The sequence below is a fragment of the Festucalex cinctus genome, chromosome 21 (genome assembly GCF_051991245.1).
Source record: "Festucalex cinctus isolate MCC-2025b chromosome 21, RoL_Fcin_1.0, whole genome shotgun sequence".
Taxonomy (NCBI): Eukaryota; Metazoa; Chordata; class Actinopteri; order Syngnathiformes; family Syngnathidae; genus Festucalex; species Festucalex cinctus.
In genome coordinates this window covers 7,854,194-7,871,599 of record NC_135431.1, presented here as the reverse complement: position 1 = coordinate 7,871,599, position 17,406 = coordinate 7,854,194, and the positions used below count along the sequence as shown (strand labels likewise).

Genomic DNA, 17,406 nt, shown 5'->3' with positions numbered 1-17,406 from the left:
ATCATGATTGTGCCTTATGCCCGTCTCTTCTGTCACATTCGGAGGTGGATGTTCTGATTTATGGTCAAAAGCGACCTGTATCTGAGTCTGAATGGCTCAATTATTTTATTTTCACATCTGACCTAGGTCACATTCATATGTAGTCATAGATTGGATATGTATCCAAATTTTTGCAATTTGACCTCAGTCCGAGTGGCCAGGTCGCACATATCCGACCTCTACGTCATTAAAAGCCCAATAAGCGCGCCGTGCGAGCGGGACGGACTGAAGTCCCAATTAATATGTAATGTGAACGATTATACTAAAAAATTGTAGTTGACCAAACAATCTGAAATGCAGTTTTTTGGCCATTTCTTGAAAAGTGATGATTTTGGAGGTACAAAGATATCGCTGTGGATGGGCGAGTACCGATACCAGGCATTTTAACGGAACGATACGATTTCAAGGTCTGCCATATTACGATCAAAACTATAAATGATCAGAATGCATAATTGACGTTAATATGACGCTATTTAAGGAAAATGCTATATTGGCATGTGTAGTCATTTCTTGAGAATAATCTGCCATTTTTTGGGGGCAGGGAAATAAAACTATTTGTATTAATACATTGTATCATATCCATGACATTTACTGGTATTGGCGTGAAAATAGTGGAATTGAACTTCTCTGTAGATCTAGTTTAACATTCACCTTTTAGTATTTCTTTGAAACAGACGTGACACAGAAGTTTAATTGATGTGTCTATTCATCATCTAATCCATCGATTCTATTCACGATAGTAGAGCCACAGGGCAACAACTCATAGAGCATATAATCCAGTCCATAATAATTCCATTCCAACCCATTTGGTGGCTACCATAACAACATGCTTCTCTAGCATCCATTTTTTTTTTTCCATCAGTCTAATAGGCCCCTGGAAATAACTGCGACTTCAATATGAGAGCAGTGAAACACATGAATAACAGCAAAGTAGAAGGGGGCTCTATAATATAAAAGGTCTGTTGTATTTTCTATTTTTCTAAATGATTTTTCATCTCGGGCACAATGAGGTGTCAGTTTGTTGCAGTTGGTGAAGCTCATTCTTACAAAGCTATACCTCCATTAAGGTGCCCTAATTTGAACACCTTACAGCCAAAATAAGTTTAAAAGAAGAGTATGAAATGTTAAAAAAAAAAAGGTTCAAGGTTGACTCAGTGTAAGCACTTTATCAGCCAAGTGCAGCGTCTCTCCACCGGGCGGTCTCTGTCTGTTTACATGCACAAGTACGCAGGTCGTATCAGAAGGTTTTAGCTGGAGCTCAGGAGTGCTATGCATTTACACCTTATCAGCACAAAGTTGAAGAGTTCAGCTAGCTAGAAGTTGCGCATCTGATTCTCAAATATGGAGAGTGAGTGTATCATTCCGCTTCATGATTATGTGCTACTTTATCATTGTTAACTCATTCACTCGCCAACCATTTTCACTGAAGTGTTTTCCTGGATTTTGACAGATTTTGCAAGGCCCGCGAAATATTATGTTCTATTGCTATAAAAATATGGAATCTACCAAAAGAGAGATTAGAGTCTCTTCTTTTATCAGGAAAAAAAGTATATTCCTATCTGTTTCTGCTGTGCAGCAATTTGCAATAGAACATAGCTAAGTTTCATCATTATTCACAATTCTGCTTCAAACTGTGGGGAAATCAGCTGGTTTTAACATGGCCTGGTTGATCTCTTATACTCTGCTGCCACTCAACCATTTTCTGCAGTAGAGAGACTGCATGAAAGCCGTCTCTATGCGCTGGCATAAAAAAACAACATAAAAAACGTAGAAATCCGTCTTTGGGACACTTAAAACATTTAAAATATGACGTATTTATACGTTTTTGGGAGCTAATGAGTTAATCATAAAACGTTTCATCCACCCATCCATCCATTTTCTTGACCTCTTATTCCTCACAAGGGTCGCGGGGGGTGCTGGCGCCTTATCTCAGCTGGCTCTGGGCAGTAGGCGAGGAACACCCTGGACTGGTTGCCAGCCAATCGCAGGGCACAAAGAGACAATGATCAATGAAATGGAAGAAAAGAAAAGAAAAGGAAAATTAAGGTCACTGGTAGCTTTGTCTAAGAGCCTCATCTGATCGAGCAGCAAACGCTCTTTTAAAAAAAAAAAAATTCTTGATACTTCTCTAGTCTTAGGGTGATTTCATTAATAACAGAGGACTTGGCCTCATCAATGATTGAACATTGGCTTTGCACAGAAAGACAGGCATGCGAGTCGACAGGCAAGGAGAGGCTGCTTTCCTCCTCAACGCTTCGAATGTGCGGGCAGAGCACACAGGCCATTTTCCGGCTCAAGGAACACGGCTTTTATCGTGACCCGAAAAAGCTGTCTCAAGAATGACGACGGTAAACAGTAAGGGAGCCACGTCTGGCATCTGCTCAAGAATCTCCAACGTATGTGCTCCCGAATAACCGTTGGAACGTTATCTTTATGACCTCATCCCGCTGTATTGGCAGGCCGTTGCGATGAAACATGCCCGCTCTCCAGATTCCGATTGGCCCGGTGTGGCCTTACCATGAGGGATGTATATGTCAATGGCCTAATAACGAGAGACAAGAGAGAATGGATACACTTTTTAGTCTTAATGGATTCTTGCCTTTATTTATGAGACAAGACACAGCGGTTTCCTAAACAAAAACAGGCACCGCTAATGTCTTTACTGTCGCCATTATTCCCTCCCACAATCAGAAGACCATCACTTGTGCTGTCAGGGAGGGGAAGAATGGACTCAAGAAAAATGTAGATCTGTGGTAATGTTCAATGTGGACTGAATGTTAGCCCTTTAAACCCATTTTTCATTTCATGGACAGAAAATCTTTGAATTGTTCACCACATCTTTTCATGGATTGAATGGCGGGCATGTGGGTTGTAAACACAGTGCTCTTAGCACGAAACGTCTTGGGATTTATAACCTCTGGAATTAGCATAAAGGAAAAAGTAGTGTTGGCTATAACCTGAATTGTAAAAATCTCTTGCTCCTTAAAACAGACCAAAGACACTTGTTTTGTCTTGTTTTGTTTACACTCCAGGGCACATGTAAATCGCATTTAACCTCACAAAGGTTTTCACATAAGTCTGGACCGTGTTCCCTCGCTACTTCGCGGTTCAGTTGTTGCGGCTCCACTCTATCACTAGTTTTAATTTGTGACCTTAATATATTGCAGTTGTATTCTTCCATTTGCATTTTAAAAGTTACATTTATAAAGTGTAACAAGCGTGTAGAAGGGTAAAAAATACGTGGGGTCATTAAACGTATCAGCTTCGAAAAGTAAGGGTACACTGTACGTACTTTGAAAAGTGACTCCTTTTGGATTAATTAAGGGTCACAAAAAGCCAAAGAAAATGCAAACAGGTATTGGATAACATCACTTTTGGTGAAACTTCAATCTTTATACTGTTTATAAGCTGTGCAATGATGGGATTGAACTTATTTTTGTAGTCTTCTACGTTGTTTACTCATCTTAGCAGAGCTCTTGTATGCAAACCTATTTAACCTTGTTGATAGTATAAACAATTTGGCATTACCATCCTATTGTTTTGACCACAGTTATTTTTTTAAATGAAGTGCCGCCTTGATCTCAAATCTACTGCTTTAATGGGAGCAAACACTCTTATTTGCAATGCTGCAATTATTTTGGGGTCTCCCATGTCTATCCCTTGAAGTCCTTTGTGATGTGTATATGGGATATTCAACATCCATGGCTATCATGTATAATTCAGGCATGATAACTTCTCTGATGATTGACCTTGAGGCAGACCACCGCTTTTGATTACGCCCCACTTGCCTAATGCTATAGCTGCTGGAAGGTAGGATGTGTTGTTGTTTCTCCGATGTGCATCATGTTATTAGAGAGGCTCTCTTTGTGTTATAAATGACTGCCAGTACATACTACATAAATAAATGCATTCACATGGTGTTTCTCTTTTTGCAATTAAAAGTGATTTGGCAATTTATTAGATGATATGCTGAGTCACGTATCAAAAGTAAAGTTTGTGAGGGGACCGGGATGTAGAGGAAACATTTACAGAACACAGCGGAGCAGGAATTTGGGATGAACTAGATAACTGGTTTTGACAGCACTGTTTTCCCAGTGAGCGTTTCTCAAACCCTGATTTGAAGACATATTAATGCACTAGTCAAGTGTGAGTTGCAAGATGTGTTTGTCTTCTCTTTTGCTCATATTACATTCATAGGACAAATTGACAAAATATGTTGTAAGCATAAGCATCAACCAGAAGTCATTCACTGCCATTGACGGCTATAGACGTCAAATATCAATTTGAACTGTTCTGGCAGTCAATGAGTTAAATCTACTACCACACCAGTGTTATTATGTGCTATCTTCTTTACACTAGCATTCACCCTCCAAACAGTCAACTAGTCATACACTTCCTCGTCCATGTGAGTTTAATAGACACTCGTATCACTCAACAGCAAGCACAGACATCGTCTTTTGTGGTCTGTTTAATGCCATGCGATTAATCCACACGGCAGATTTCAAGTGGTTCGTTACAGCTGCTGCACATGTGCAAACATCTGCACATCATTGCGTAGACTCCATTTATCCTTGCAACATTAAATCCCTTTACTTCTGTGGTGCAATGTGTCTAATTCTGGGGCCAACTAATTAAATGCCATTCTCTCCCTCCATTAGAGCGATAATTAAGTAGCAAACCAGAGCTCATCTCATTGCTCTTGTATGTGGAAATGGATGAGGTAAAATAGATGCTACCTTGAGAATGTTGTTTGACAAGAGAGTCAGCTTCTGGTCAAAACTTTGCATTTTATCATGTTGCCAAAAAGAACTGTAAGCAAATAGGTTCATTATTTTCATTGAATAAGGGCTATTAGAAACAATCTTCTGATTCCATCCAGTGTATACATTTTCATACGCAGTGACAAACATTTGCGACATACATTTGCATAAAAGTAGGTTGCTACTTTGCCCTATAGTGAGTTGTGAAGCAGAATACTATAATACAGCATTCTGTCAAATTATATTTTTTTTTAAAAATGTGGCATGAGATGGCACATATACCATGTGTTAATTTTGACAGCAGTTATTAATTTATCTTTTGAGTTTTTCAGCTTTGTCAAGTTAAATTCTACACAAAAAAATATGTCGACATATCTCATTGTCCCAGGCATATACATATTACACATATAGGAATATAAATTCATTTTTCCTAACTTGTTGAATATATGACACCAAAATAGAAATTATATCCATTATAGCAAATTATAATTTAAAGTTAACATATTGTTTTGCCTTTGTGAAACTTTTTGTTGACAAAATAAATGAAGGAAAAAAATATTCAACAAAATTATCACTGCATACAGTATAGTATGACGGCGTATTAGGGCCACGTATAAATTTATATTTTTTAGAGGGTGGGAGCAATATTCTAAGAAAAAAAAAAAACTTGTTCATTTGCCATATAAAGTCACAAATTAGTGCGAAAAAAAATTCATAAATGTTCAACTTTATAAAGAGGCAAATTTGCGACTATAAAGTTTTTTGCCATGATAATTTGCCACTAAAACACAAAAACAAAACACAAATTGCGACTTTATGTGGCATATTTGCGAGAAAAAAACTCCCCATTAACCACTAACGAATCCTCACATTAGACTTCGCTACGTGGATTTCTCGTAAGTTTGATTTTTTTTTCTCGCAAATCTGCCACTTTATAAAGTCGCAAATTTGCCACTTCATATACCAACAAATTTATGGTGTTTTTTTTTCTTGCACATTTGCCACTTTATAACGTCGCAAATTTGCAACTTATAAAAAAATTGTCACTTTATAACGTCGCAAATTTGCAACTTTTTTTTTTTTCCTCTCGCAATGTTGCCCCCACCCTCTAGCACTACCCCCTAACATTTTTTTATTTATTTATTTTTTACAATTCTTTCCCTGTGGATCTTTTAAATGTGCTGTACAAATAAAGTTGATTGGACATCCAAAAAGCCCAATTATGGTCATCCTACCAAAAACAATCCATGGCAGGACGTGTGACTACTTCCAGTGGGGTGTTTACGGGTGTCGTGTATGCGCTCACTGTTTACATGAAATTGGGCAGCTCTCCTTTCTCCTCTGATGGAGCAAAAGCAGCTAACATGCAAGAATATGAAAGCCCGTGTCTGTTTAAAAGCCTAAAGCTGTCGTCAGCATGCGCAATGTGGAGAGACATTCAAGCAGATGTTCCTGCTCAGGCTTGATTGCCTTCATCAAGGCCCATCAGGGATTGCACTTAGGCTAGCCAGAGCCGGCAAAGAAAAGGAACAACGTCCCGAGTTATTTTAGCCGTGCACGGCGACTCCATTAGCTACAGCTGAAATATTGGCGGAACGGAACTCGCGCTTTCTCACTGCTTTGCGATGGGTATCTTGAATACATAGTCCGAGATAAGATGGATGACATTTCTGTGTAAACCTACACCTCGTCTGATCTACGCCATCATTGGTCATCAGAGTTACTTTTGAGTAACAATTGCTCTCCCCTTTGTGAAGCTTGGACTTCTCTTGTATGTCCTAATTAGGCTGTCGCCTTCACCCCCGTTCTCCTTTCATTTCACCTCCAAATGACTCAAAATCTTTACAGAGCTCTTTCACCCTGTGTGAAATGTCACTTATTTCCCAGCATGCCTGGTGCTGAGCTAAGCCAACTCTAATTGGACCAGCACAGGTAGCCCAAGCAAAGGAGGAGAAAGAAGGCAGCCTGGATCGTGGTCAAAGGAGGCCCGTGGTTGAATTTTATCACCTCTCTGCAGAGCCTCACTGGGGCAGAATGACCAATATTCAGCTACCCTAGGGTAATTAAAAAAAATGTCTTCCGTTTAATTTATACCCATCTGGTGAAGCGTGATATCATTATAGGAGCATGTTACAATTTAAGGTTATTAAAGGTCCGCTGCATTTTAGAACTCTACATTTGTACAATGTGGGGAGCTGATAAAATGCTGAGATGCTACTAATTCTAGCAATCGGCTCTTGCATTACATCATCCTCCGCCGACCCCCTCTGCTGCACATAAATGGTGCACTGAGGGCAAGTGTTGCTTTGGGACACCTGGCGAAGAAGACTGCGTACCTGCTGTAACTGGCATCTGTTTGTTTGTTTTTGTTTGCTAGATGAGGTGTGTCTTGATGCAAAAATGTGCTTATGTGGGTGCGCATCTAGCAGCTGAGCATCGCAGTCCATGCCAGTTTCTCACTCTCGACTAGAAAGTGCAATGGGGGACTGTGGGGTTGTTTCTGTGTGGGCGTTGTTTCGTTGAGTGTTAGAACTCGGCAGCAAGTGAGTATCTGTTGTACTACATATAATGTGGTAGTCAACCTCTCTGTGGCCTTAAAATCGGAAGTGGAAATGTAACTCCCAGTGTTACGTTTAACACTTTCCCTGAGTTTATGAGTTTATAGTTCTCAGCAGTTAAATTTACACTTATAAAAGTGTAAATATTAAACTCTTTGGTAGAGTGAAATTGCAACATCCATAGGGATATATTCACTAAAGGTTTGCGTCGCCTTTGCACGGCGCTAACCGCTAAAAATGGAGCAATCCGGGAGCGCCGAATTCACTAAACACGCACAGATGGAGAAATCAGTCACTAAGTGTGCGGCCAACCAAATTGTGTCACTGTGCACCGGTGTTATTTGCGCCGGTTTATGATTAGAGTTAGTTTAGTAAACACAAAATGTAGTTTCAGTTAGTTTTTTAAAAAGCATTTTTGTTTTTATTTCATTAACGACATTGTTTTTTGAATTTTAGTTTTATTTTTTTTCATAGTTTTAGTTAAATAAAATAACCTTGATTCCCGCACAACTCCAGGTAAATACAAATTGCAGCAAAATGTTCGCCTCGTTTTTAGTTTTACAGAAAAATAATGAACATAAATTACACTACTCATGAAAATCCGGAAACTTTTTCTATTATGTGTCACATGCTTTTTCGACGTTAACTCATCTCAAGTCAACTTTATTTATAAAGCGCTTTAAAAACAGGCATTGCTTTACACAAAGTGCTGTACATGAAACAGAAATCGGTTGTGCGGTAAAGAATAAGGTAACAACCTACAAATAATAAAAAAAAATGCAACCAAAAATTTCTGGTTTATTTTGGTTTGCTCTCATCTAGATGCATCCCATTTTCTGCTTGCAATCCTTGTCTGAGTGCACGTTTGTATTTCTCATGCATATCAAACATGCGAACGTTTTCATATTCCAGCTGTAATGGTTTCTTTTCCCAACACTGTACCATACCATATGCAATCATCTCTTTCTCACCCACTCAGCATCACATGGATCTCACTCACATAAAAAAAACAAAAAAACATGTATAAAAATCAAAATAATGGGTCTCTCTCAATGAGGTATGATCCATATTTCATCAAGTCACTCTGTGGTTGGCATATCGAGTGGGAAGGCTGCTACACGATACAAAAATAGAGTTAAAGTCACATTCTTCGCTTTAGTTAAAAGGTCAAGCTATACGGTAAACATAATACTCCCTTGTGGTGAGTTGACCTTCATTGTGGTTACTGCTCTGACCTCTTATTCATTTGTATTGTTCTCATCTTTTGGTTTTAGCTTCGCTTTCGTCTCCTAATGTTGTCCTCCCTCAGTGTGTTCGGCCGTCTTTTATAATTTACTCATTTTATTTGCGGCATGTTTAATCTTTCAAACAAAATCACCATGTTTCAATTGCAGCATGTCAGTTTTGTTTTCATGATTCATTCATTATTAAGGATGTCAGGGTGCAGTTCACTGCAACGGATTGGATTACGGCACCTTCGTGGCCAGTGGACGAGTCTCGCTTGAATGTGTGCGTGCGTTTGTCGAAGTGAAAGGAGTGGAAAGACATTCGCTTGTTGCAGATGTGGTTCAACACAAAGCAGCAGCCATTAAATTACACCGTTGTAATAAACGATACAATGGATTGAGGGGTTTATACACCGTATTAGCTCCCTCACGTCGTGCTCGGTGTATTTTTCAAGGCACATTTTGAGCGAGAACTGCTGAGTTGCAGATAAAAAAAGCAACACCCCCAATACACTGATGTGTACACACTTACACTGAAGGAAGTCTTAAAAAGCATTATTCCCAGTTTCCAATAGATATTTGATTTTGTTTGTGTTTCTAATATTCTACCCGTCATATATGTAGTATGTAGAGTTCCTCCACATAATGACTTGCTTCACAGGCATATTACGTTCCCCTTTATCTGACAATTAGTGTCGATTTTAAACATAGAAGGGCTAAAACATCCCTAATGAAACTTAAATTGCACTAAAAACAAACTAGCCACGAGAGGGTGCTAGAACTGCACGAATGGAAATCAACCTGCCTTTTTGAACAGATGTGCTGCATTTAAATATCGTGAACATGACGACGACGATATTGTGGCAGTTTTAATATCACAATATCACAATATTGCACTTATCGTTACATCCCTAGTAAATATACACTTAAATTAGTACCTATGTGACTGTTTTAAACAAATTATTTGTGACACACTTTGAATCTTATTATACTGTTTTGGTTTACCTGATGTTTAGGCTGGCATTAGTGTTTTTAGTTTCTCAGATAGAATTTTAGCAAGCAATTTTATCTGAGCAAAGACTATGTCGCAGTTTGTGCATGCAATGCTCTGTAGTTTATTTTTTTCATACTGATGACTCAGAAGTTGTGTATTTAATTGAATTAAGAGTTTTTAATCCATCTTCCACTGTGTGCCCACTCCATGACACTAAGATGTTTTGCACTCGTTCACCACAGTGTGGGACAAGCCAAACAGACTTAAGCTGTCACACAGACACACCACAAAGTGTAAAGCGCTAATTAGCACTGATCCTGACAACGGTCCGTTACCAAGTCAGTGAGAGAATCTCTACACTGTCAAGATTACTTTCCAGTAAAAAAAATAAAATAAAAAAAATAAAAATATTTTTCTGTTTGGTTAAGGATGAAAAAAAATAAAATAAAACAATTGAGTCAATTAATGGATATAAACCTTATGGCGTGGGTAATTGCATTAGTAAATCTGCATCACTTCTGACTATGTGCTTCAGTCAAAAGTTGACAAAATAAAGGCATACAACGCTGTGCAAAAAATATTATAAAAAATATACATACAGTGCAAAATATTTGTGGAGCCTGGTGACTATGTAATTTCAAATGAACACAATGGGGAAGAGTCCACGAGTTGCTTCATGCTCCAATTAATTTGCTTATAATTTGAAAAGAAAAATGGTACTGCTCCTGTCATCGTTCAACATGAAACACTAATGCCACCTAGTGGCAGAAAAATTACCTCAACACAAATCTGACTCAATAACTGTATAGTTCGTATATCTTCTTAACTTCAAATAACTTTATATAAATTACCAGTACTATGAAAGTACTGTATCAATGGACTAAAATATAAACCCATTACAAATTTTAATCAACTCACAGCCATACATATGCATGTTTGTATGTAAATGTGCGTGTGTGTGTGTGTGTGTATATATGCGGTAAGACGTGGAGAGTAATTTTGTTTCAAGTTGCATTAAAAGCGCCAAAAGAGAAACAATTAATTAGATTTACTGATACCTGCAGAAACACCGTTGCCTCATCATGCTAATTTTAGTCGAGTATTTGATGTAAATCCAGTATTCCAGGCAGTTCCGAAATTGATTTATATGGGTTCCACTCAGCATATTAACATAAAATTAGCAATCATAAGCTATAGTGAGTAATACTATGTACAGCTCTTGCTTACCCTTGCAAGTTTAAATTTAAACTGACTTATTATGGATGGATATTTAAAACTACTGGTATCGCATACAGTTATTACGGCAGTAAAATGTAATGCACTGGAACGAAATTTGGTTACTTTTTCTCCTGCTTTTTATTCAAACATCACTGTTTTACAGTTGTAGGCAACACATCATCCTCCATTGCACTGTGGAAAAGTAATACATCACTGGGCAGCAGCTACAGTCACAATGTTTGCAAGTGTGTTGTATGAATTCTCTCAGATGCTGCTGTTCTTTTTTTCTCTCCCTCGCTCTCTTACACGGATCCGTGCATGCCAGAATGTCTTCTTTCCACTGTCGCTCATTTGCCCAGGAAACATTATCCCTGTGTTCTCTGCTCCCAACAAGCACCACAATTACTGTGCCTGTGGGTGTCTCAGATAAGAGTTCTCTCTGAAATAAATACTGGGAAGGAACAGGCTGACAAATGCACAGACACTGTATAGAGCTTGAGATTTGAGGTTTACCTCCTCCAAGCAGACAGTACATTAGTTATGTCTATCATCATATCAGTGGCATGAAAACCACAGTGCATCTTTCTTGTCACTTGTACCCATTTCCCACCGTGCACCAAAGCTACTCGATCATTAGCGTGCGTCAATATCCTGAAGTCCCATTGTATCATTTCAGTCACTTTGAAGTCGAGCTAATACTAAATTTGTAAACCGCAGGGATGAAATACATAACCAAATCATACTCAGCGGAACAGATTCTTTCAGAAAAAGACAAAATAAAAACACGTGCTAACATTGTTGCTGTGCCTTGGCTCTGGCCAAAACACAACCACAGGCTAAAGCTAACCACTAATTGTCATCGAGAATGATAGACATATTTACAGCATATTGGTGACATTGTCTCAAGCAGAAAGAAGACCCTCATCCCGCCCAACTTAACTGCTGGGCCAATGGCGAGCCCACGTTTGGTTAGATAGTCAGTGACCAGTGGGCTGGATGTTGCCAGACGAGTGCACGCACATTGCTGCTGGCGTTTGTTGCCATCTCCTCTTCCACCTCACTCAGCAATAAGTGTCCACAGCGGACAGCTGCTTGCGTCTACTAACAGAAAGCAGACCTCAGAGTGTGAAACAAAAAGCCCAAGATAATGAAAACACTTTTGTAGCGCATGGACGCAACGGCGAATGCAGATTGATAGGATCGTACTCAAATTGGTTCTTCAACTCTGGAACTGTGTCCAGCCTACCAAGTCACGTGTTGAAACTAGGACTACGTTTATATGCCGTAAATATTTGGGTTAAGGTACAAATTTCGGTTTCTTAAATATTTGGGATAACCTGATTCAGAGTTCCTTCTGTATACATGGATATTGGAATATCCCGATTTAAATGGTGACGCACGGACAATGTGCTGACACAAATAGGCCTCATTTCTGCTTCTTTCATTCTGCAATCAATAAAACACATATTCACGTCACCCACCACACTAATAATGCAGTCAGTTTCCTCCTCGCTCCAAAAATGTAGTGCTGTGCTTGATCTGAGTTTTGCTGTGTTTGTCTATCTTTGCTTGCGTATAGCGACATAGCACAAAAAGTGCTTCCTGTACTCCAAAGATTCCTTGTGGATAGAGCATGCGCGGAACACAAACCAATGTTCCGTTCAAAGATGGTAACCCGTTCGTGTTTATATGAGTATTCGGGTCTTATTTGGGACTTTGCAGGTTTACATAGCTTATCAAAACCCCAATATTGGCAATGTTCGGGTTTTGAAAGGATCATTGACTGCATGTAAACGTAGTCCAGGTTCTTGTGAGGGCTGTGGGGGGGTTATAGTTACATCAGTTCTCAGTTAGCACCCGGACCAAAGGCGGACATTTCTTATATCTCAGACTGACTTGGGATGTTTAACAGTAAAATAAAGATCGCTTGTGCCAAATTAATTTCGACAAGTAACATGATTAAACAACAATGTCAGGTTTGGTCTCCACAGAGACGGCGCCTGAAAGTTTAAAGATTGACAGAACAGAGCCTTGAAAACCTTTTTTCTTTTCATGTCACTTTTGTTTAGTGTTCTTTTTTTGGTAGTTTAGTTTCAATCGGACTTTTAGACCCATCGAAATATAGATGATGAAAGGTACTTCGCTTTTCCACCTTGAAAGGCCCTCAAAGCCCTTTACATTCAACTACTCATTCACCTATTGATGACGCAGCATCAGGAGCAACTGGAGGTTCTGTATCTTGCTTTGACGTGGTCGCAATGGCATGGGATTGAACCCACAACCTCTGGGTTGAGAATCGACCACGCTAGCATTGAGCCATGTCGCCCCTAAGGTAGTCACATGCTGTCCTGAGGAGACATCCTGTTCATAGTCCAAGCAGCATTTGAAAGGTGTTTCACGGAACATTATCGGTTCTTTTTATCCCAGCTGTTTTTTCACACTCCACCTCTGAGCTTCTCCTGTGCACCCCCTCCTCTGAGAGTAGCCCACTCTTCTGCAGTGGCTACCCAATGCCTTGATTTGCCTGCATCCTCAAGTAGGATTTGCATAAGTTGGCTCACTTGCCGCCTCCTTCCTTTCTCTGTCCCATCATCTTTGCTTAGTTTCACCTGAGCCCTATCTTATCGTACCCTCACATCTCTCTCTGTCTTCATTGTTTCTCATCTTGGCTTTGCGTTGTCATCTCTTACCAAAAAGTGCGGGTGAAAAAGGAGTCCAGTAATTCAGCAAATATGTAGTCCAAACTTCCCAAGACTGAACTCGGACGAGTTGAACAGCCTTCTGCCGCGGAGACGATATAGATAGAAATCTTGACAGTTTGCCTGTGTCAGAAGAGTGTGGGGCTCCCCATCTCCCTCTCTCTCTCTCTCGCTTTCCTTTCCTCCTTGCATCCCGCCCTCCTCCCAGTCTCGCAGTGTGATATCAGTGGCTTGACAGAGTGGAGCAGCGCAGTGGTGAAGCGAGACTGGCAGAAGGCTCCATCCCCTCCCTTCCTCGTCTGCTCCTCACTTCTGCCTGCAGGTGAAGAAGGGAGCGCAGGGACTCATTCCAGGTACCGCTAGCGGCTCGACTCTCATACAGGCACAGAGGCTGCATGGTGTCTGCCACAGATAGTAAAGATAGATTGGATTTTGATTCAAAGCAGAGTCAAGAAAGCAAAGATACAACATCTTCGGCTTGCCATCAATTGGAGTCTTCATTTTGGGGTGTTTGGAGAGGAGTTTCCACCGTTTCATTTTTCTTTTTTTGAATACCCGTTAAGGGGTGGGGGCGTGAGCCATGCTCCCCAAAGGAAAGGCTGTGGAGGGCCACCTGTTCTGGATGTTGCTTTGGGCAGTGGGATGGACAGTGATCAGCTCAGCTTTTGGGTCTTCATCCTCAGACCTCCATCTCTTGTCCCCTACTCCTGGATCCCCCCAGTCCCCTGCCCTCCCCCAGCCAGAGTACTCACAGGGCCCTCAAGGGTCCAGGTACCATCAGACACCTGTGTCCATGTATCGCTCGCCGGCCTCGCTACGAGTTGGACACGGTGAGTTTTGTCACCATTCGCCTTGCTCACCTTCCATCAACTTGACTGTTTAGCATTTTGAATGATGTCAATGAGCTGAGACCATCCACAAGCACTGTTTCATATTATTTTAATTCGGTCCCCTTTCATTGACTTCCTCTCCCTGTTGCCTCTGAAAGGGTCTGACAAGTAAAACTCTCAGCCAGAGATTTAAGTATCAATGCCAAATGATCCCTCCTGGTTCTCGTTAGTGTCTTCACGCCGCTGTAGCTCAGGATGACCATTTATCAAGTTAGCCTAACATTTAACTACCTTTTACATGCCCGTTATGGATGTGCACATTTCCAAGAGAGGGCTGGTTGCTCATGGACATTGAATTCCATTTCATTATCGACTTTGGTTTTGTTTGTACGTAATGTGAACTGCTTGCAACATAAGCTGCTGCAAGGGCAGTTGGGGGAGTGTTCATTATCCGAGCAATGTATTTGCTTTTCATTGTGTTGAGCAACACCAAGCTATAATTAGGAATCAATGTGTTTTGTTATACCGCTCAATTGATTCAGTGCTATATATATATATATATATATATATATATATATATATATATATATATATATATATATATATATATATATATATATGTATATGTATATATATATATGTATATATATATATATATATATGTATATATATATATATATATGTATATATATATATATATATGTATATATATATATATAATATATGTATGTATATATATATATAATATATATAATAATAATGAGCATTTTTTGGGGCAATATCAACAAAAAATATTGTGATGCACGATTAGTATTTAGTTGTGATCCGATGACCCAGGGCCAGTTTCCCGCTATATCTGGCCACTACCTATATAGGATTTTAGTGCCCCTATGTCTATTATGCAGGTATTCAATGACATTTTACAGACAAATACAAAAATATTAAAGACTAATCTGGCTGAAGCTTTTCAATTGCTATTTGATAATCTGTTCTCACATTTTATATCACACTACATCAATCAATCTTTTATTTGGGTGGTCAGTATGTTGGAACGGTACATTTGAACCGCATATTTCTTGGACTTTTTTTTTTTTTTTTTTTTTTTACACACTTCAAGGGTCTCATTTTCAGACATTTGAACACGATTGGAGCAGATGAGGCTGACAGGCTGAGAAAAGGCTGAGGAGAGGATCTGCATTACTAATGTGCAGTGCCCAATGTCATGATCTTTGATGAAATAGCAGCTTGTCTGAGCAATTTTAACGACTTACTATATCAAGTATAAGGTCTGTTGCTGCTTTTTTGATGAATCACTAGCTAAGATATAAGATTAAGATGGTTTGTGGTTTTAAGTTTGCCTCCATAGAGCACCAAATTAAGGCAGAGAAAATATACGATAGTTTTTTTTATCTACATGTCAGCAGTACTGCTTCGCATCATTATATTGAAACATTCAGAGGCATCTTCTCTTGCACCTCTCACTTTATGCTCATGATTACTTGTTCATCTCTACCTTATATGTGCATTTTCATTGCGGTGGAAGCCAATCCGTGCTGACACAGAGACACACTGTAAAGTCTTCATTAAAGTCAGTGATAAGGAATTATGCACTCTGGTGCTCATATACAGTGTGTGTGAATAATTTCAAGCCGCTTTAGGCAAATGGTAAATATCAAGTAACGGATCATACAAAGTACTCTTCATGTTGACAGCTTCTCATGTTTGTATTTGGGCATGGCTTTGGAATTACGCTTACTTTTGAAAGTTGCAATAATATGATCTCTTTGCCTTTTTAAACAATTATGTGGCTATTGTAATCCATTTCCGACTGAAATATGCTAACTCATACCATCCATGCTCTGTATTTGCCCAGGAGTAGGAAAAGGGCAAGAACAATCATTTATTTTTCCTCACTGTGCAAGTGAAATGACTACAAATTGCAGTACTTTCCCCTCAATGGGCACATGAGTTCATCGAGCTTTCATATTGGGAGTTCACTGCAAGGCTATGTGTTGTCTCAGCAACTATGAACAATGAATTTAAAAGACTTGTAGAATGTATTTGTGTAGGTCCTGTGACCTGCAAATCACATTTCATACTTGTAGGACGTTACATGATTTATTCCACTGAAGCAGGAGTTATGTTTGGCCTTGTGTTGCAATCTACAATAGTAAAGTGCAAGTCCGTCTGTTTATTACACACTTGAGATGGACTCATCTAAAAGCGACACCCGAGGACTTTTTTGATTTTACATGTACAGCATTGCTTTCCTCTGCCTTGTGCACCTCCTGACATGACCTCTTCATGCTCCCTTGACTGCAAAGACAGCAAATCAATAGGAAGAGCTGTTTTGGTGTCTTAATTATGTTGCCGTTTAAGCTTTTTACGTTATTCTCTGACCTCCTTTTACCCTGCTGCCTGAGAGTGTGTGTGTTTTCACGTGTAAATGCAGTACAATTTGTCAAGCTGCCAAAGAGAGTTGGGAGGAGGTGAGTGCATTACCTTAATGCTTAGCTGATTCCCACCCCTATTTTCCTTCCCAGTACAATATATTGAGATACAGTATTTCTCCCTGTAGTAGTATTATCACTGAGCATGCTGCTTCAACAACATTTTATATTCATTAATTTGCACATTACAGCTCACACAGGACAACAGTCTCATTGCAACATAATAGTTTAATCTTATTGACACAAATAAGGAATTATCACGCATCCGAAGCTGTAGTCACACCATTTGAGACAAATAAATTATTGAGACTAGAGAGTATGGAGACAATCAATACTTTCGGAGGTCAAGACTTAGAAAAGAGCTAAACTTTTGGAGTTTGAGACAGAGACAAGACCAAGATTTTTGGAGTTTGAGACAGAGATAAGACCAAGATTTTTGGAGGTCCAGACAGAGACAAGACCAAGATTTTTGGAGTTTGACGCTGAGACAAGACCAAGATTTTTGGAGTTTGAGACAGAGACAAGACCAAGATTTTTGGAGTTTGACGCTGAGACAAGACCAAGATTTTTGGAGTTTGAGACAGAGACAAGACCAAGATTTTTGGAGTTTGACAATGAGACAAGACCAAGAT

At 39.5% G+C, this 17,406-nt stretch overlaps 1 protein-coding gene across 31 annotated transcripts in view; it reads left to right on the top strand.

The window, feature by feature from the left end:
• The window catches only part of nrxn3b (neurexin 3b), a 326,421-nt gene that overhangs the window by 135,367 nt on the left and 173,648 nt on the right, over positions 1 to 17,406 (top strand). The window contains exon 1 of one of the 31 annotated variants that reach the window (XM_077509920.1): positions 13,730 to 14,324. The exons of the other annotated variants lie outside the window; for them this stretch is intronic. Coding sequence (XP_077366046.1) covers positions 14,075 to 14,324 — 250 coding nt within the window. The 5' untranslated portion in view covers positions 13,730 to 14,074. Of the gene's footprint in view, positions 1 to 13,729; positions 14,325 to 17,406 lie in introns of those variants that run through there. 31 annotated transcript variants of the gene reach the window in all.